Genomic DNA, 21,932 nt, shown 5'->3' with positions numbered 1-21,932 from the left:
ACACCCAATGACCATATGTACAATATTTGAAGCATTATGTACAACCTTATGATAAAACATCTTCATGATCATATGTACAAACTTTAAAACAAATTGTACATTCTTTTTACAAAACATCTCATGAACACATGTACAAACTTTGAAGCATATTGTACAACGTTCATATAATAATTGTATTTTAAATTTAAAAAAAAATTAAAGAGGCAGTTGTTATTACTAATAATTATTATTAAAATTTTAAATAATCAATTTTAGAAGACAAAATTTCATTCTTCGTCCCTGAACTTTACATCAACTTTGACTCCCTGTCCTTTTTTTTTTGTGTGCATCCCTCGTCCATAATGTATCATAAATATACATCTCTCGTCCTGCCGTCTATTTTCTGTCTATTTTAACGTTACCCTCTTATCACGTGCAGAGCATGTGGGGGTAAAAAGGTCATTAAACTATAGGGACGAGGAGCGTAATTAGGTCTCCTTCTTCAATATTCAATTTAGTCCCAAAATCATAAATCATAAACCCTAATAAAATCAAATTCATTCCTCTTCTTCCATAAATTACGCTAGTTCACGAATATCAATCACAGATTATTATTTTAGAATTATAAATACGAATATAAAAATCAAGTTCATGATATTTTTTTTTCTTACTGTACGAGCTTCTTCATCTTCATACTATATTTCAAATTCTCAAATTTATTTGTGATGTTTCATTCAGTAAATTGAAGATAGCATAGTGTTCCTTGAACAAAATCGAAGTCTCGTGCATCAACTATTCAGATTTACATCCACAAATTCGTAGCGAATCACATTGTGTTCTTCTCATAAACGAAAACATCAACATCGATGTATCTGGATCAGTTTAGCTAATCATATGATGATTCGAGCATAGTTCCTGATTCCTAATCACTTACACGAGCTTTGTGATGCTTCAATTTGAATTTAACAACATCATATATTTCGATTTAAAGAGTCAAAGCTTGTAGATAAAAGTCAACTTCAAATTTTGTGCATAAATTAGAGAGATTGAGTTAATCTCATGTTCTGAATCTGCAAGTCGAGCATTCTCGAGATGATTTGCTACATATTTCGATCGGAACATCAGATCTGGTGAGAACATCAGCTGTCAATTGTCGATGTCGTGGTGACGAGGAACAAAAAATCCAGATCGTTGTAGGTGGTGGCGAGACACAAAAACTCAAAACTGAGACGAGTTGATGATGATGAATATCAAATCCAGATTTCAGATGAGACGATCTTGAGCATAATCGATTACATGATGACGAGTTGATAATGATGAAGGTGACTTACAAAATTGATTAGGTGTTCAAGATTTATAATTTTGATTTCTTGATTTTATAGAATTATAAAACTAGGGTTTTTAATTTGGGGATGATTAAGATGAGATGATGAGCATGGGATGAAAAGATAAATTAAATAATAAAGAAAAGAAATAAAATAAAAAGACTAAAGTACCCTCACATGTTTTGCACATGACTGAACAAACGGCTGAAATTGGCAGAAACTAGACGGGAGGACGGGGGATGTATAATTGTGATACATTAGGGACGAGGAGTCAAAGTTGATTAAACATCAGGGACGGGGAATGAAATTTTGTCATTTTAGAACAAACTTTATTAATATTATATTATTATTCAAATATGAGTTTTCATTACGGGATTAATTACGTTACACATGTATACGAAATACATGTCTCAATAAAATGTTGTAATGTAGGTTTTTATGACAAGAAAAATAGTAATTGTGATGAAAATTGGAAGAAGGTCGTGGGAGAATAAATGTAGTTCATTTATTCTCACCAAGTTAAGTATATCAATATGTTTATAAAACAACGACAAGTTTCTTAGTCGGAATCTGTGGTTCCACGAGCCATTAACCTAAATGACTTTAGTATTTAAGTTCACTTAATACCTAAAACATATCATTAAAATGTTTCGTATAGTATCATATAAATCTCTAAAATGATGATTTAATAAATAAGGATTATCCAAATTTAAATAAAATTCAAAAATAAAGAAGTCCCTTATGACGATGTCATTAAAATTATTAATTATATCAAATATAAATATTAACATGTTCATTGTATAATATATGAAGCATTATGTACAACCTTATGATAAAACACCCATATAACTATATGTAGAATATTTGAAACATTATGTACAACCTTATGGTAAAACACCTCCATGACCATATGTACGATATTTGAAGCATTATGTACAACTTTATGATAAAACATCTCATGATCATATGTACAAACTTTAAAACAACCTCCATGACCATATATCAATATATTTATAAAAACGACATGTTTCTTAGTTAGATTCTGCGCTTCCACGGGTCATTAAACTAAATCTTTAGTATTTACGTTCACTTAATACTTAAAAAATATATATTAAATTATTTCGTTTAAACAAACCCGTGATTTCACGAGTTATTTCACTAGTAAAATAATATATAATATAAATATTTGATAACTTGGTTTCCATTTCTGTTTGATAACTAAGCGTAACAGTTGTACGTATAATGCACATGGGACGTTAAATCCGATAAACCGTATATATTAAAATTAATCTAAATTAAAATTAAAATTAAAATTAAAATTAAAATTATACGAAATATATATAATTAGAAAATAAGTTTAAGTAATTAAATAAAGGTAATCGTATAGAACAAAACACATATGATTAGTAGTTAATGACATTGATTGATGAGATTAATGATTCTTTGTACTTGGGCTTTGTAATCTTGTAAGTAACGTACGAAGAAGCTTCATGATTGTACGTAACATTTTTTGAGCCACCGACCATATATAACGATATTATGTGATATGTGATATGTGATATGTGATAATGTTATATTTTTGCGTTTAATTTAGTTTTAGCAATTTTCATTTAAGTATCCTAATGAATGATGATTACATTTAATTGCTAGCTAGTTTTAGCTATTTTGAAACTAAGAATTACCCCTCCCATCGAGTGAATATATGACTGTATACATTTTATGTCTTTTATACATTGTTTTTGACAAGATCAAATATCATTATTATTGTTGCTGCTGGCTGCAAATGCAACAAGAATCCAAATCTAAGGTTCATGAAAACACTCTCAATGGGCGGGGGAATATAAGTGTATACCCCTAAGATCACGGGACACCACTAGTTCGGAATGTTTTTACAAAATAGCAGTTAAATTGCACGAGACCCCACTAAATTTAGTGATAAGACCCCGTATATTTTTAAAATTTGTGGTATTTTGTTGGTAAACAATCTTTCAAATTATGTAGGACCTATTGAGTTTCAATCTTAGAGTCGCCACTACAAATGCGTGACGAGAAGTCAACTTGTTCAGCACTCGCCTCTGCCTTTAAAAAGCAAAATTGCTTTCGGTTGGGGGTAAGCATACTCTCACCAAATCAATTTTTGGAAGCATCCCACTTTATTTTTATGTCAGTTTTTGGAGTTCCGTAAGATCATTCATAAGACAGAAGCAATAAGGTGTAATTTCTTTAGGAATAATTCTGATAATAATAATAATAAAAAAAGACGTTTATGGGTGAGCTGGAACAAAGTTCTGTCATCAAAAACACTTGGTGAGTTGGTGGTCTTAGGATTGGAAGCTTAAATGGTAGTGACGTTTAAGATAGAAAATGAGGCATTATGGAGGAAATATTAAGCTCAATATATGTATGGGCCTGATGGAGGCTTTAATTATGGGCCGAATATCCAAGGTGGATCCACAACTTGAGCACCGATTCATGGTTAAAAAAACTGGCGACTTTTAATTGATGAAGCACGCTGTTTGTTTTTTAAGATGTTTTTGTCTGAAGATCTGCGAACCACATTTGTAGAGAAAATGTGGTCTAAAGGTCTGTAAGCTGAACACAAAAGACTGTTTGTTTTTTAGTCTGCAAAAGTCAATCTTATTTTGAATTAATACAATTATAACGTTTTAACGAATAGTTAACTATTAACCAAGCTACTTTGACAAAGCTCATCAAAATCTCAAACTCAAACAAAAAAATATCGTTCTGATCGATTAGTCAAAATATTCTAGATCTCAAATCCAACCATGATTAGTCACATCTCAACAAAATTAGTTAAACAGAGATACAACAATCGTACCTACACCCAGAGATGTTATTCCAAACAACAAATTAAAACCCAAAAACAATTTTAAGATTAATCAAAAGAAAATGTGAAAGAATTATATACCAATTTAGTGGGCTGGAGGTAGAGCAACCGGGAGTGTTGCGGCCGGAGAGGCTGCCGTCATCGCCGGAACGGGTGCGGCCAAAGAGGTATCGTCACTAGAGGTGGAGTTGGGTTGGTGGGAGGTGAAGGAATAAAAAGAACATATGAAGGTTTTACGGAGTATATCAAAATGTCTTCTAAGTTTGGAAGCACTAATTTAGAGCTGCAAGTTTGAAGACGTTCGCAGACGTTATTTTGTCTTATGTCTTCAGAAAAACAAACCGTCTTCAATAAAAATGTCTGGCCGCCCGCAGACATAAGACATAATAAGGTCTTCAATCATAAAAACAAACACCACCTTACTAATCTTTATTCAATCTCAGATTCTGACGTGGTTATCTTAACACATACTTTTAATTAATTAACTATGAAACCTCCCCTTAATAAGAGCAGCACTGCAAAAAGTTCTTTGCATATGAATATCAGAGTTGTAGCACTCATCGTAGTTACCCTTAAAACCCACTCGCATACTCTACACCTTTGTCCTGAAAGGGACTCGAACCACTTAGACCAACGAAGTACCGAGCATCTCAAATACACCTTACCCTACAAATCTTCCTAATCATACTTACAAGATTGACAATTTGACACGAAATCAATCTTAATATTTATGATTCTAATAAATCAAATTAAGAATAAGAAAGTTTAGTAAAGTTGTTAAGGTCAGAAAAAACCCAAATTCCAAAAGATAAATGGTTTGGCAGGACCCATAAATGAAAATACCAAATCACCAACCACCTCAAGTATATATGCGGTTATGCTTTTCTGATTGGTTCTTAATTGGATACAGCAGAAGCTGCTAAAAACAACAAAAACAGCAGTCCCTTAAATGTGAACGATCAATCAAATATGAGTGCATGCTTGCAGAGTTCACATTCTTTTTTATATAAGTTCCTCGTTTTATCTAAAGCTTTGAAGGTTTTTTTTTGCCAAAAAAAAAACAAGAGCAGGTCATTAAAGTATTTTATCTACCTATTTGAGAACCTTGAGCAAGGTACAACTCCTAATAGCATCATTGCTATAAGGGGATGATTCCTATACTTAGCATTTTGCAGGTCACAGAATCATTCACCATTTTAGATAGGTGAGGTACATCTTCTAATGCGCATAGTACTAGTTCTAATGGCATATCAGTACTACAAAGAAATGATTCATTTTTCCTTTAAGTTTTTCACTGTTTTACCTTCTACTCCAAATCATTAATACCATCACTTAGCAGCTAATCAAAAAGGCACTATATAACATACTTTCTGCTTTATTTACACATTGTAATGTTTCACAAAAGTTACCGAAACAATGTTTCATCTTTCGTTTGTTTTCATGTTGCTATTGCAATATACTGATGGCAAAAACTTCAACAAGTTTCCTGCTATTTTCATATTCGGTGATTCAACCGTTGATACGGGGAATAATAATTACATAAATACTGCGGTTAAGGGCAACCATTACCCGTATGGAAAAGACTTCCCGGGTCACGTACCAACGGGCAGATTTTCAAACGGGAAGTTAGCTGTCGATTTCATAGGGTCATTCATAGGGGTAAAACAGACAATTCCACCATTCCTACAGCCAGGTCTTTCAGACGATGAACTACGTACAGGTGTTAGTTTTGCATCAGGTGGAACAGGATATGATACTCTTACTGCTGCTATTATAGGAGCTGTGCCAATGTCTAGGCAAATCGACTATTTCAAGAGTTACATTGTGAGGTTGAAGAAGATTGTTGGTGAAAAAGAAGCACATAGAATTATAGGTGACTCACTCGTTATTGTTAGTGCGGGTACTAACGACTTTATTTTCAATTTTTATGATATTCCTACAAGGGTCGAATTTAACATTGATACGTACCAGGAGTTCATTCTAGAAAGACTCCATGAATTTGTTAAGGTATGTCCCTATCTCTAATTTATACATAATAATATAATAACAATCTTCTTTACATAATATATGTTTTAATATTCCTTACTGTAGCATAAAACTAATATTTAATAATTTTAATAATATTATGAATAACTTGTCAAAGGGTGAATATTCATTTCCACGGACAGTCATACTTATATGAAACCTATGAATATAAACACCATTATGATGGGTTAAAACATAGTACCTCCGTGACTCCGTCCCAGTTCAATTGTCCTCTTTTGACTTTTGTAGTCTTTGGATTTTAACTTTGACTTTAAATTACTTTTTATGTGTTATATAATATTTGATGAACATTATACCGGTAAAATATATTCAAAATCTTATCCATATACATAAATTTTATTGAATAATATATTATACAAAATTATTTAGGGTCAAGGTGGAAAAGAAAAGACCTCCTTAGGCAAAACAGGACAGCTGAACTGGGACGGAGGGAATAATATGCAAGGAATATACACATAAACAAGCATTATATATCTATTAACTAATAACTAAACACCTAGAAGTGCATCTCTATATTCTGCATGTATAGATTCATCGTAGACCGCAAAACAGTAACTTTATGCATTGCAGGAGCTCTATAATCTCGGTGGCCGAACACTAATAATAACTGGCCTTCCACCTATTGGTTGTCTACCGATACAAATAACATCCGATATTAAGGCAAGATTAGATAGAACGTGTGTAGAGGAACAGAATGTGGATGCTCGAGCCTATAACAGAAAGCTTATAAGACTTTTAGATCATATACAGATGTCTTTTAAGGAAAGCAGAATCTCCTACGCAGATATTTACAGGCCAATAATGGACATGATTGAGTATCCACAAAAACATGGTATGTTTATATTTCTATGTTTATTTAAGCCTAAAAAATGTATTAATAGCAAACTGTTTTCAGGATTTCGTGAAACTTTGAAGGGATGCTGTGGAACAGGGTTGCTGGAAGCAGGACCTATATGCACCCCACTCACTCCATTGTGTCATAACGCTTCTGAATACTTGTTTTTTGATAGTATTCATCCCAGTGAAAAAGCTTATCGTTATGTTACCGAATCCATCAAGAAACAAATTCTAAAGATGTAGAAAGTATAAAATATATATATTATCTTCTCGTTTGCAGCCAAATACTAATTATATATTACTATACATATAATCAGCAAGCGTGCAGTAGGAGATACTATTTGGGTGTGCTTATTGTTTCAAGATGTATATAGATAGATGTTGGAGTGTTTAACTTATCTTACTAGTTAAGGATATTAAAATGACCAAACAAGATATAATTCTAGAAAATGAATTATATTGATATATGGGGAAAGAATCTGTTTATCCAAAAGCTCAAAAAGCAGTTCCAAAACACACATCCAAACACCCCCAAAAGTGATACATAAGGTATAATAAGAATGATGATAGACCTTCAAACTAAATTTACCATCATCAAGTTCATTTAGTTTTTTGTTGCCAAGAAGCTAAATGAGAATAACATATAAGAGGATATTCAGCAAAGCAGATTTAATTAACAAATGAACATTTGGGCATCGATGGATCAATGGTAACCACATACAAATGACCGAAACTTAACAAATGTTACATGACATGCAATAATATCCATATTCTATGCTAGAACATTTTGCATACATAAGACAGTATGGTACATTGAAACACAACTAAAATCGAGCCAATAAAAACACAAAAACAAGAGTATCTTACTTGCTGACTTTTCATTTCCGACCACTTCCCGATACAGCAGTTCCTTGAAACAGGTCATCAATCCGTGCCTCGACATCTTCAACACTGAACTTAACATGTTTCTCGGCATATTTCCCAATATCTTGAATATTATGAAACCTGCCAATAAAATTTCTATAAGCAGGGAGCAATGTTCCACCCACAGAAAGCTTCAATTCTTCTTTTAACTGCTCATCGAATATAGCCCATGCAGATTGAGTTCTACAAATCTCCTCAAACTGAGAATTAAATATCTTCAGCTTTTCTTTCATGGATTTGGACGCAACATTAGGAGATAAGTTACTGTTATCCCATTTCAACGCATTGAGTATCTTATTCCATGAACTTCTTTGATAATTCACATGATATTGCCGTACTTTTGCTGTGTGTTTTCGAACCCAATCATCTCCTAAAAGCAAACCCAATTCATCATCTTTAACCTTCTTAACAATATATCTTCCATTGTTCATCATGAAAACTGATGATAAAGCAGGGTCCCTGTAAATCTTGGATTTAGCCTCTAGATTACTCTCTAAAACCTCCATTATCCAAGCCATTTGTACAGCCAACGGAGAAGATGATGATAATGATCTATCAACACCCACTGGAGGCACAACATTTTCATCAAAAACTTGTTCTAAAATAGGTCTAGAACACGCGGCTCGAAGGTAATTCATCACATAACGAGTTATAGGATGAAGACCGCCACCAGGAACAGCAGCTTTAACCGGATCACGCCGGATTAAATTTTCTAATTCCATAAAGATCCCTCTAATAGACTCCCCTAACCTTTTCCAAACTCCAATAGCTTCATTTCTAATAAACAAACAGTACTGATCAGCAAAAAGTACCTCGATTTCGGGCATCAGATCCTTCACAGCTTCATAAACATCAAGAATCTTAAACAACCTATCGGGTGCTCTACTCCCCATTGCAATCCCATTAGCAAAACTAAGCAGCTCCATAGACGAAACCCTACACGCTTCCATAAACGAAAGATCAGCTGCAGCAGCAGTTGCAGACGAGTACCCAAACACACGATCACATAACCTACGCTCACTAGGATAAAACACTCTAACAGCCATATTAATCGCTTTAATCCACTTATCAATCTCAACCTCATCATCATCTCCCAAAGCTGCATTCGACTTCTGCAATCCTAAAAACCCTAACCTCGACAGACTCTCTTCTAAAAAATCCCTCCTACACGAACTATACGCAAGCGAACACTCCTTCCCATACCCTGCAGCCACCATTCTTTTTGAAATCTCATGTAAATCATTAATCGTCCCAGACGGCAACGCATCAATCACAATATTATAATCCGATACCGGATGAGCTACCGGAACCTCAGCATCATCATCATCATCATCATTATATCTATCATTCTCATCATCATTTTCATTATCATTTTCATTTTCATTATCATCATCAGAATCTGAATAATTACCATTACCTCTCGCATCCTTGGATTCCATCAGCAGCTTAAACTCTTCTTCAAGGCGAAACATACACTGTTGAAGCAAATCTTCAGCTCGATCCAAACACGCCGTAACGGCTTTATCAGCAGCCATGGGCGTCCATTCACGAATCACGGAGACAAGCTCATCAACAGCATCTAGAAAAATGGAAGCATCAGCTGAATCTGACCAGATCGAGTGATCAACAGTAACATACCTAGAGATCTGACGATCTAACGACTTAATAGTTTGATCAAGTGCCGTAACGCTGTTACGTGAGACGTCATTGTCCGTTAGGTTTTCGTTTAGTTTTTCGCGTAACCTGCCGTCGAAATTAGAGAATATTTGGAGGATGTCGTCAGCCATGGCGTTGTCAGTGTGACCTAGGGTTTTGGCGATGTGACGAGCGACGGCGATTAGCTTTTCTTCGCCGTTTTCAGCCATTGCTTGTCTCTGTTGTTGAATGTTTGAAGAAAATGTTAGTGTTGATTATAATAATTAAATATATTTGGGGGTTAGGGTTTGAGAGTGAAAAAGTGGGTGGTTAGTGGTTTAATTGATTGATGATGAGATGTGGATGGGATCACGAGAAAGTTCATGGAAGGAAGACGCGGATTCTGTCATGTAATTTAATCTATCTAATTAAAATATTAATGAGGAAGCGTGGGAGGAAGAAGACCTACCAGCTAACTATTAACTTAATCAATCAAGTACAGTATTAAATTAAACTATTAACTAATTCACTGCAACTATAATTTAGCTAAAACTATGTAATATGTAATGTCTTTTTCAGAAGGAAAAAATTATAACTCAACTTTATGAATTTAGATAAGACTACCAATACCAATACCAATATAACCTAGGGGTCGATCCGTACACCAATTCAAATTTGCCATACACCACCAAATAAATTATTTCCGTACAACTATGTGGGATATATATTTTATTTTTATTTTTTTGAAAAGCAAAATTTTAAATTTCACAACAAAAAACGTACAGAAAAGGACCAAGACTACGGTCCAACACAAATAGAGGTTCACGAATTACAAACTCAACTTAGAGAAATTCGCCCAAATACACTTTCTTATAAAGTTTTATTTCAAAATACACTTTTTGAAAGGAAAAAAAATTGTATATTTACACCATTAGGTCGACCACCCTTTGGGTCGACTACCCCTTGACCTGGTCGACCACCACAAATTTCAATGTGGTCGACCAACATTCTTTGTAAGGGATGGTCGACTACTTCAAACACACGGTCGACCACGAGGTCGACCGTGTTTGCATTGTAGTCGACCAACATGTAGGTCGACTAAGCATAAAATCACTCTTTTATTGGATAAGATATATCAGATTACATACCTAACTTATTATTAAACCACAAAGACTTAAACACACGAAACAGAAAACAAACAAACACACATACCTATCATCCATGACAGTTAAACACATTTAAAACTTAAAAAAAGAAGCTAATCATCACTCAAATTGTAAGTCGAGTCAAATTGTGTTGAGCATGAGTCTTCACGTTTTCCTTTCCCCTTCCCCTTTACCATCCCTTTCGGCTTTGCCTTCGTTTTTTACTTACACTTGGACTTTTGTGTACCTTCAGATAGATCATAATGTGCGTTGCAAGTTGATCTAGTGTGTCCTGGTTCCAAGCAACGACTGCATTTTCTTTTAGATTTAAAATTGTCTTTGTCTTCTCCTTGGGACGGTATACGAGCAGTACTCTTTGGTCTACCTGATTGTCGTTTTGTAACCAATGGCGGTCGTGAAGCGACCCGTCCTAATCCATCCGGACAAAGTCCATATCGATTACAAACGATTCACAACAGTTGGTTACATCGCGAGGTACTTGACCTCTAAATGATACATTTTACAAACATTGCATTCGTTTTTAAAAGACAAACTTTCATTACATTGACAGTTGACAGGCATGCATACCATTTCATAATATATCCAACTATAATTGACTTAATAATAATCTTGATGAACTCGACGACTCGAATACAACGTCTTTTGAAATATTTCATGAATGACTCCAAGTAATATCTCTAAAATGAGCAAATGCACAGCGGAAGATTTCTTTAATACCTGAGAATAAACATGCTTTAAAGTGTCAACCAAAAGGTTGGTGAGTTCATTAGTTTATCATAAACATTCATTTCCATCATTTTAATAGACCACAAGAATTTCATTTCCAGTTCTCATAAATATACGTCCCATGCATAGAGACAAAAATATCATTCATATGAATTGAACACCTGGTAACCGACATTAACAAGATGCATATAAGAATATCCCCTATCATTCCGGGAAATCCTTCGGACATGATAAAACAACATCGAAGTACTAAAGCATCCGGTACTTTGGATGGGGTTCGTTAGGCCCAATAGATCTATCTTTAGGATTCGCGTCAATTAGTAGACTGGTTTACTAATTCTTAGGTTACCAAGTAAAAAGGGGCATATTCGGCTTCGATCATTCAACTATATAATGTAGTTTCGATTACTTGTGTCTATTTCGTAAAACATTTATAAAAATTGCGCATGTATTCTCAGCCCAAAAATATAAAGGGTAAAAAGGCAAATGAAACTCACCTAATGTATTTTGTAGTAAAAATACATATGACTATATTGAACAATGCAGGGTTGGCCTTGGATTCACGAACCTATATCATTTGTATATTCATTAATACATGTAATCATAATCGGACAATTTCATATATTATAACTTTTATATACTAGTTATTTGATTTGTATATATATTTAAAAATGATTATTATTTATATAGTTATATATATATATATATATATATATATATATATATATATATATTAAAAATACTTAATTTGTTATATATGGATATTTATATAAATAATCTTTTGTTCGCAAAATAATAGTTATAGTATTACTAGAATAATATTAATGATAATAAAAATGATAGTAATTATTATACTTAATATTACTAATAAAGATATTAATGTTATTAACTCCATACTAATGGTATTAATATTAATAATTGTAAAAATCTTAGTTTTCCTGTAAATGATAGTTATGATAATAGTTTTAGTAATTACATAATAATATTATTCGTTATAATATAAATAATAATACTTATGATGATAATAATAATAATAATAATAATAATAATAATAATAATAATAATAATAATAATAATAATAATAATAATAATAATAATAATAATAATAATAATAATGATTATGAAAAACTATAGTTATGATAATAATAATAATAATAATAATTATTATTATTATTATATTACCAATAATAATTATACTACTAGTAATAATATTAATAATAATATTAATAGTAATGATAATCCTAATACTCATTTTAATAATAATAATAAGTATAGTATTTATATTAATAATAATAATAACAACAACAACAACAATAATAATAATAATAATAATAATAATAATAATAATAATAATAATAATATTAATAATAATAATAATAATAATAATAATAATAATAATAATAATAATAATAATAATAATAATAATAATAATAATAATAATAATAATAATAAATGAACTACCTTAAAAAGCTTTTTCTAAAAAAAATTGTCTCAAGCCGGGCTCGAACCCACAACCACTAGCTTAACAAACACCCCATCCAACCATTTCGCTGCTCTATCATTTCTATTATAAACCTCCAGCTTAAAGTATATAACCTATATATCTATTTTATGCCTTTTTCATTTCCTTTAATCTCACAGACCATTCGAAGGCAGTAGTTGGGTCTTAACCCAAAATTTCGAATAAAACACGGCCTAATTAAGTAGTTCAATTATTGATGAGAAGAAGCCCAAATATAAAATAATCCGTAACTTTAAAGGTTTACGTTCCAATTTGTTTTTTAACAGATTACTCATATACAGTTCGACACCCAGGTTCTCAACCCTACCATAACTTTATCATCTTAAAATATAACTCATTCCCCCACTTGTGTCGATTTTTCTTTCTAAAATTCCAGTATTTATACTTCGGTCCCCTAGGTATTTTAAATGAATTAAACCTTAATCCACTTGCAAAAGGAGTTTAATAAACAATTCAAAGGCTTTAACAATTGTCGACCACCTAGTCACAAGTTTAATGTATTCAATCTAACCTTATATTTAATATCATTATCAATTCTCTTGTTGCTTTAGTAAAAACGAAATTGAAGGAAGAAAAAGTAGATGTAGTCGACAGAATGCTAAAACCTTTAACATTGGATCCATTTAATTTAATAGCTCCATTATTGGCTTCATTATTCACGAAGTAAATAAACAGAAGTTGCAGCAGTTTTGTTGGGCTGTGTTACCTTCGATCAATAACATGAACAAAGGTAGCGGCTACATTCTTGCATTTTACATTCATCGAGTAACGGCTTTGGTTGATGGCGATTGTTTAAGTGGTTTGTGATGGTTGCTTGGTTGTCAAAAGTGGACATGTTAGGATGGTGATCGTGATAAGTCTCGATAGAAGTAGCAAAAAAAGATGAGTATAAAGTTGCCATAATAATGAAGGGTTGTATTTGGGTTTGGGTTTGGGTTTTGTTTTTCTGATATTTTGATTCTTCAATCCTACACTAATGCAGCTGTACGTAAATAATTGATAAATGTGATGGTTATTCGAATGAGTTTACACAATCTGAGATATTCGATTGATATATTGCTGAAGGAGTCGTCGACAGAATCAATTTAGGAGCAGATATAAATATAAAAAAATTTAAAAAGGTTGATTAAGATTGTTAACAAATTTTGTTGTGTTCCACAGATTATATTCGATATGCAACCAGTTGAAAGACATCAAACAAAATTCATAACAGTCTGATTAGGATGAGAAACAGAAATACGTACTTTCTTGTATTTAAATTTATTTATATCAGTTGTTTATATATCCAAATACTTGTTTATGTATTTATATAGATATATACGGTTGTATTTGGTACATATATATGTATTTATATAAACCTGTATATACAAATCTGTTTATATATATATATATATATATATATATATATATATATATATATATATATATATATATATATATATATATATATAATTCCTAATCTGGTAATTACAAGTATAAATATGTTATTATTATTAATTATGCGATAATAAAATTATTAGTAAATAGTCTAGTAATATTAGATAATAAATAATGTTAATATCAACAATAATGCAAATTTTAATAAATTTAATTAATAATAATGATAATAATAATCTTATTAATGATACAAATAATAATACTAGTTATAATAATATTAATATTAATATTATTATAATAACACAACTTAGATCTTACATATATTTTATTTTAGAAGTACTAATACAAATATTAATATTAGGATTATCAATAATAAAAATGATGAATATTAATGGTAATAATATTAATATTTTAATTATATTCCAATTTGTAATTTAATATAATATTATGTATGATTTATGTAATATTATTTTATGTGATGAATTTTACTAAATAGTTGATATTTATATATATTTTATAGTAACATATATATTTAGATATATTCATAATAACTTAATTATTCTATTTACGATTAATGGTTCGTGAATCGTCGAGAGCAGTCGAAAGGTAATTGAATACATGAAAACAGTTCAAAGTTTTTGAGACTTAAACTAACAGACCTTGCTTATCGTGTCAGAATCAGTTAAAGATTAATTTAAATTTGATCGGAAATTTCCGGGTCATCACAGTACCTACCCGTTAAAGAAATTTCGTCCCGAAATTTGATCGAGATCGTCACCGCTAACAATAAAAATGTTTTTATGACGCATATGAGCTGAAAATTAGAGTTTTATCATCATTGAGTAATATAGATAAAACGATTCGATTATGTGAAGCGTACGAGTGAAGCTATCACAAAAGATTGAGATAGAGATTTAACTTTTGACGTAGTCACGGTGGATTTCCGGATTTCAAGGAATTTAAGGAAAATCTTCAAAATCTATAAGATTTGATTCTTCGGCGAATAAGGAAATTAAGATCTCTTTAATTAAATGCGGTAATCTATCTCGATTGCTCTGTCTGATATTTCATTATAAATTTACTTCTTCTGTTCCATTATTTTCACCACTCCTATACTTTCCTTCTCAATTCATACTTCCAAAAGATTTTGAAGATGTTAAACCCAGTTCTGATTCTTGATATTTTCCTGGCTATCGTATCTGTCATTCTTCTTTTTCATTTACCACCGGATGGATTTATTCACTTCTACTATTACCTTGGGGTTATAGTATTTTTCATTCTCCCGTGTCTTTATATTGCTATACGCATTGATATACACGGTTTATAATTCCTGTGTTGTTGTTGGGCTTTATATTTTCCCTTATATTTAGAAATTCCATGCCTTTGTTTTCTCTTTCCGACTTCAAGTCAAGTGAATAATGGTCCAGAATTCGTAGGTATGGAGTTTCGATTGATCATAATGTACTAAGCATGAAGGAACGAAATTGCACGATTTGATTTGGTAAATTATCAGAATTACAGAAGATAGAACTATCAAGAATATATTTTCTTGAAATGTCCAGAGATTAAGCATAATGAAAGAGTTGTGTAACATGGCACATGATGATGGTATGATCTGTGAATCATCATGTTTCATTACAACTTCATCATGACTTACTGTAATATAATCACGTTGGCTGGGCGTCATTATATTATACTAACTCATGCTTCAATCCCCAACACTTCTCCAGAAATCATTCATAACTTATACTTAAATTTTACAGAAGTTTCTATTATAATGAAATACAGATAGCACAAAGAGGTATATAATTTCGGACGAGAATTTTTATGAAAATTTCCTCAGAAATATCGAAGATATATATGATGATATCTTGGAATTTCAAAGTTCGAAGGTTGATGAAGAAAGATTTTCCGCAAGATTTTTAACATGGCTTCGGAGCAAGATATTTTCTAAGGATTTCATCGGATACAGAATTATTTTGATTCTTGGAATACAAGGTATGGTCCTTGTATTTGTCCTTGGTCTCCTTCATAGTTAGCTCAATCTGTTTTTCAGTACCAATTTTCTATCGAGCGTTCCCAACACTCCATTCTTTATCATCAAACTCTTGGCCATTCAGGCCATCTACAATTTTACTGTTTCGTCTGCTTTTAATGCAGCCATATCTGAATCGTCGGTTATCAATCCGAGGTGTTTTCAGGAGAATTGTGTTTTTAGATGATTAAACGCTGATGGTAATATGATGGAATTTAAAAGGTTCTCTGGTATCAATAAATGAGCACGCATATATATCAAGGTTATAATAAGGTTGTTTTAGACTGAAAAGTCGAAGTTGACTTGCTGGAGCTGTAACAAAATTGACTACTTTGAAAAGGGATTGCAAAATTATTTTCGGTAATAACAACGCCAAAGGAGCTAGCACAGATACGGGTTAAACATTTACTCAGGTTCCGAGAGTTTTCAGGTGCATAACTATATGCATCAATCTTTTATTCTGTAGATAAAGTGCGGTTGGTTCATCCTCTCGATTGGGGTGTTTTCAAGAATCATGAAAGTTTGAACGCAGATTGGAATCGTCAAGATACAAATGAGGTTTAGGATGAAATCAAGTGGCAAACTTGAAGAAATGTTTAGTTTCATATGTTATAATCAATATTTTAATTCATTTTAATTGTCCAATGTTATTAGTCCACAGTCGATAGTCCACAATAACAGTCCAATAATTCATATATAGTTTAATATATAATATTCGAATTAATTAATACGTATCGTGACCCATGTACATGTCTCAGACTCGATCACAACTCAAAGTATATATATTATTGTAGAATCAACCTCAACCCTGTATAGAGAACTCGATCATTACTGCTGTAGTGACCCGAATTTTTCCATGTTTATATATATATATATGAAATTGTTATTTACATGATCAAGTGTTTCCAACATGTTAAGCAATAAAACTTGTTAAGACTTGATTAATTGAAATAGGTTTCATATAGACAATTGACCACCCAAGTTGACCGGTGATTCACGAACGTTAAAACTTGTAAAAACTATACGATGACATATATATGGTTATATATATAGTTAACATGATTTTATTATAAGTATGTATCTCATTAGGTATTTTAACAATGAGTTATATACATAAAAATGAGACTATTAATTTAAGAAACTCGAAAACGATATATATAACGATTATCGTTATAACAACGTCTTACTAGGTACATATGAATCATATTAAGATATTGATACACTTGGTTAATTATGTTAAATGATAAGTAAATATATTATTAAGTGTATTAACAATGAAATACATATGTAAAAATAAGACTGCTAACTTAATGATTTCGAAACGAGACATATATGTAACGATTATCGTTGTAACGACATTTAACTGTATATATATCATACTAAGATATATTATATATCATAATACCATGATAATATAAAAATTTAACATCTCATTTGTTATAATAAACAATGGGTTAACAACATTCAACAAGATCGTTAACCTAAAGGTTTCAAAACAACATTTACATGTAACGACTAACGATGACTTAACGACTCAGTTAAAATGTATATACATGTAGTGTTTTAATATGTATTCATACACTTTTGAAAGACTTCAAGACACTTATCAAAATACTTCTACTTAACAAAAATGCTTACAATTACATCCTCGTTCAGTTTCATCAACAATTCTACTCGTATGCACCCGTATTCGTACTCATACAATACACAGCTTTTAGATGTATGTACTATTGGTATATATACTCCAATGATCAGATCTTAGCAGCCCATGTGAGTCACCTAACACATGTGGGAACCATCATTTGGAAACTAGCATGAAATATCTCATAAAATTACAAAAAATATGAGTAATCATTCATGACTTATTTACATGAAAACAAAATTACATATCCTTTATATCTAATCCATACACCAACGACCAAAAACACCTACAAACACTTTCATTCTTCAATTTTCTTCATCTAATTGATCTCTCTCAAGTTCTATCTTCAAGTTCTAAGTGTTCTTCATAAATTCCAAAAGTTCTAGTTTCATAAAATCAAGAATACTTCCAAGATTGCAAGTTTACTTCCAAGTTTTCTAAATCCATTCCAAGTAATCATCCAAGATCAAGAAACCTTTGTTACTTACAGTAGGTTATATTTCTAATACAAGGTAATAATCATATTCAAACTTTAATTCAATTTCTATAACTATAACAATCTTATTTCGAGTGGAAATCTTACTTGAAATTGTTTTCGTGTCATGATTCTGCTTCAAGAACTTTCAAGCCATCCAAGGATCCTTTAAAGCTAGATCTATTTTTCTCATTTCCAGTAGGTTTATCCAAGGAACTTGAGGTAGTAATGATGTTCATAACATCATTCAATTCATACATATAAAGCTATCTTATTCGAAGGTTTAAACTTGTAATCACTAGAACATAGTTTAGTTGATTCTAAACTTGTTCGCAAATAAAAGTTAATCCTTCTAACTTGACTTTTAAAATCAACTAAACACATGTTCTATATCTATATGATATGCTAACTTAATGATTTAAAACCTGGAAACACGAAAAACACCGTAAAATCGGATTTACGCCGTCATAGTAACACCGCGGGCTGTTTTGGGTTAGTTAATTAAAAACTATGATAAAATTTGATTTAAAAGTTGTTATTCTGGGAAAATGATTTTTATTATGAACATGAAATTATATCCAAAAATTATGGTTAAACTCAAAGTGAAAGTATGTTTTCTAAAATGGTCATCTAGACGTCGTTCTTTCGACTGAAATGACTACCTTTACAAAAATGACTTGTAACTTATTTTTCCGACTATAAACCTATACTTTTTCTGTTTAGATTCATAAAATAGAGTTCAATATGAAACCATAGCAATTTGATTCACTCAAAACTGATTTAAAATGAAGAAATTATGGGTAAAACAAGATTGGATAATTTTTCTCATTTTAGCTACGTGAAAATTGGTAACAAATCTATTCCAACCATAACTTAATCAACTTGTATTGTATATTATGTAATCTTGAGATACCATAGACACGTATACAATGTTTCAACCTATCATGTCGACACATCTATATATATTTCGGAACAACGATAGACACTCTATATGTGAATGTTGGAGTTAGCTATACAGGGTTGAGGTTGATTCCAAAATATATATAGTTTGAGTTGTGATCAATACTGAGATACGTATACACTGGGTCGTGGATTGATTCAAGATAATATTTATTGATTTATTTCTGTACATCTAACTGTGGACAACTAGTTGTAGGTTACTAACGAGGACAGCTGACTTAATAAACTTAAAACATCAAAATATATTAAAAGTATTGTAAATATATTTTGAACATACTTTGATATATATGTATATATTGTTTTAGGTTCGTGAATCAACCAGTGGCCAAGCCTTACTTCCCGACGAAGTAAAAATCTGTGAAAGTGAGTTATAGTCCCACTTTTAAAATCTAATATTTTTGGGATGAGAATACATGCAGGTTTTATAAACGATTTACAAAATAGACACAAGTACGTGAAACTACATTCTATGGTTGAATTATCGAAATCGAATATGCCCCTTTTTATTAAGTCTGGTAATCTAAGAATTAGGGAACAGACACCCTAATTAGCTCGAATCCTAAAGATAGATCTATTGGGCCTAACAAACCCCATCCAAAGTACCGGATGCTTTAGTACTTCGAAATTTATATCATATCCGAAGGGTGTCCCGGAATGATGGGGATAATCTTATATATGCATCTTGTTAATGTCGGTTACCAGGTGTTCACCATATGAATGATTTTTATCTCTATGTATGGGATGTGTATTGAAATATGAAATCTTGTGGTCTATTGTTACGATTTGATATATATAGGTTAAACCTATAAATCACCAACATTTTTGTTGACATTTAAAGCATGTTTATTCTCAGGTGAATACTAAGAGCTTCCGCTGTTGCATACTAAAATAAGGACAAGATTTAGAGTCCATGTTTGTATGATATTGTGTAAAAACTGCATTCAAGAAACTGATTTCGATGTAACATATTTGTATTGTAAACCATTATGTAATGGTCGTGTGTAAACAGGATATTTTAGATTATCATTATTTGATAATCTACGTAAAGCTTTTTAAACCTTTATTTATGAAATAAAGGTTATGGTTTGTTTTAAAAATGAATGCAGTCTTTGAAAAACGTCTCATATAGAGGTCAAAACCTCGCAACGAAATCAATTAATATGGAACGTTTTTAATCAATAAGAACGGGATATTTCAGGTGGTGTCCGAGCGTTGGTCTTAGAGAAACAGAAAATTTGCATTAGTGTGTCTTATCGAGTTTGTTAGGATGCATTAGTGAGTCTGGACTTCGACCGTGTTTTCTTTAAAAATGATTGCTTAACATTTTTGTTGGAAACTATATATTATTAACATGTATATATTATGTGATATATTAATCTCTTAACATGTTTGATATTGTGTGATAGATGTCTACCTCTAGCACAAATCCCATTGACTCACCTAATAATAACGAAGAGTCGAATATATATTGGACTGATTCACAAGTTCCCGAAGAAGAACCGGAAGAAGAATCAGAACCGGAAGAAGAATCAGAACCGGAAGAGGAGGAACCGGAGGAGGAAATAGAACCGGTGGGGGAAATAATAAAATGGTTAAGTAAAAGAAAATCTTCAACCAACCGACCAAGGTTAATTATGGTCAATGGTGTTTCCGCCAAGGAAGCAAAATATTGGGAGGATTACCAATTCTCCGATGAATCGGATTCCGACGAGAATTCCGATGATTTTATAGAAATTACCCCAACTGAATTTAAAAAGGTAAAAGAAAATAATAAGGGAAAGGGCTTAAAAATAGAGAAATCTAATTCCACCCCCGATGAACTTTATATGTATCGTCAACCCCCTGTGACGACCCGGAAAATTTCGACTAATTTCAAACCAAATTCTCGATACGAATTAATATTTTTGACACGATAAGTATAGTCTGTTAGGTTGAGTCTCAAAATTTTTGAACTATTTCATATATTTAATTGACCTTCGACCAAGCCCGACGATTCACGAACCACTAATTGTAAATAGATATGTGTGTATATATATATATATAAATAAAAGTATATAAAAATAAATATTAAATTATTGTAATACTCGTTTGATGTTCCGATTGATACTAAACAAGTTAAAAACGAACTTATGTGATTTTAAAATAAACGGTGATCCGAAACTGAGTTTTATAATTTCTAGGCCTATTAAAAATGTATTTTGGAGCCATTTGTTAAATTTTAGAACTTTTTATATATTTTACCAAAAGTAAGAGGGACAGTTGATGTAATTTTTATTTAATCATTTAATGATCGAATTTCATACCATAATGACTGAAATAAATAAAGACATTTAATATAAAAATATGGAATTTTTCTGAGCACTTTTATACGATTAACTGTTTAGCAAGGGATCACGATATAATAATCCGTGTAAAGTGTCGGTATAACACTCCAA

The 21,932-nt window shown here is 31.5% G+C and overlaps 2 protein-coding genes across 2 annotated transcripts; one reads left to right on the top strand and one right to left on the bottom strand.

Moving 5' to 3' along the window:
• Positions 1-5,568: 5,568 nt before the first annotated feature.
• LOC139902375 (GDSL esterase/lipase At2g30220-like) lies at positions 5,569-7,278 on the top strand. The gene is made up of 3 exons (XM_071885008.1): positions 5,569-6,159; positions 6,769-7,030; positions 7,094-7,278. Exons 1-3 carry the CDS (start codon positions 5,569-5,571, stop codon positions 7,276-7,278), a joined length of 1,038 nt encoding a protein of 345 aa, XP_071741109.1.
• A 452-nt stretch (positions 7,279-7,730) lies between these two features.
• On the bottom strand, positions 7,731-10,046 carry LOC139899066 (exocyst complex component EXO70B1). Its single transcript, XM_071881880.1, has one exon. The coding sequence runs from the start codon at positions 9,822-9,824 to the stop codon at positions 7,914-7,916; it is 1,911 nt and encodes a 636-aa protein (XP_071737981.1). The 5' UTR covers positions 9,825-10,046; the 3' UTR covers positions 7,731-7,913.
• Positions 10,047-21,932: the final 11,886 nt, after the last annotated feature.

Source organism: Rutidosis leptorrhynchoides, chromosome 3 (assembly GCF_046630445.1).
Source record: "Rutidosis leptorrhynchoides isolate AG116_Rl617_1_P2 chromosome 3, CSIRO_AGI_Rlap_v1, whole genome shotgun sequence".
Taxonomy (NCBI): Eukaryota; Viridiplantae; Streptophyta; class Magnoliopsida; order Asterales; family Asteraceae; genus Rutidosis; species Rutidosis leptorrhynchoides.
The sequence above is the reverse complement of the archived record's forward strand: the minus strand, read 5'-3'. Positions and strand labels throughout refer to the sequence as shown.

What these genes read in the sequence shown, in the direction of transcription:
- LOC139902375 (XM_071885008.1), top strand. Translation starts at nt 5,569, where the DNA reads ATGTTTCATCTTTCGTTTGTTTTCATGTTGCTATTGCAATATACTGAT. An exon ending in GACTCCATGAATTTGTTAAG is followed by an intron (nt 6,160 to 6,768) that starts GTATGTCCCTAT and finishes TATGCATTGCAG; the next exon opens with GAGCTCTATAATCTCGGTGG. An exon ending in TGAGTATCCACAAAAACATG is followed by an intron (nt 7,031 to 7,093) that starts GTATGTTTATAT and finishes AACTGTTTTCAG; the next exon opens with GATTTCGTGAAACTTTGAAG.
- LOC139899066 (XM_071881880.1), bottom strand. Translation starts at nt 9,824, where the DNA reads ATGGCTGAAAACGGCGAAGAAAAGCTAATCGCCGTCGCTCGTCACATC.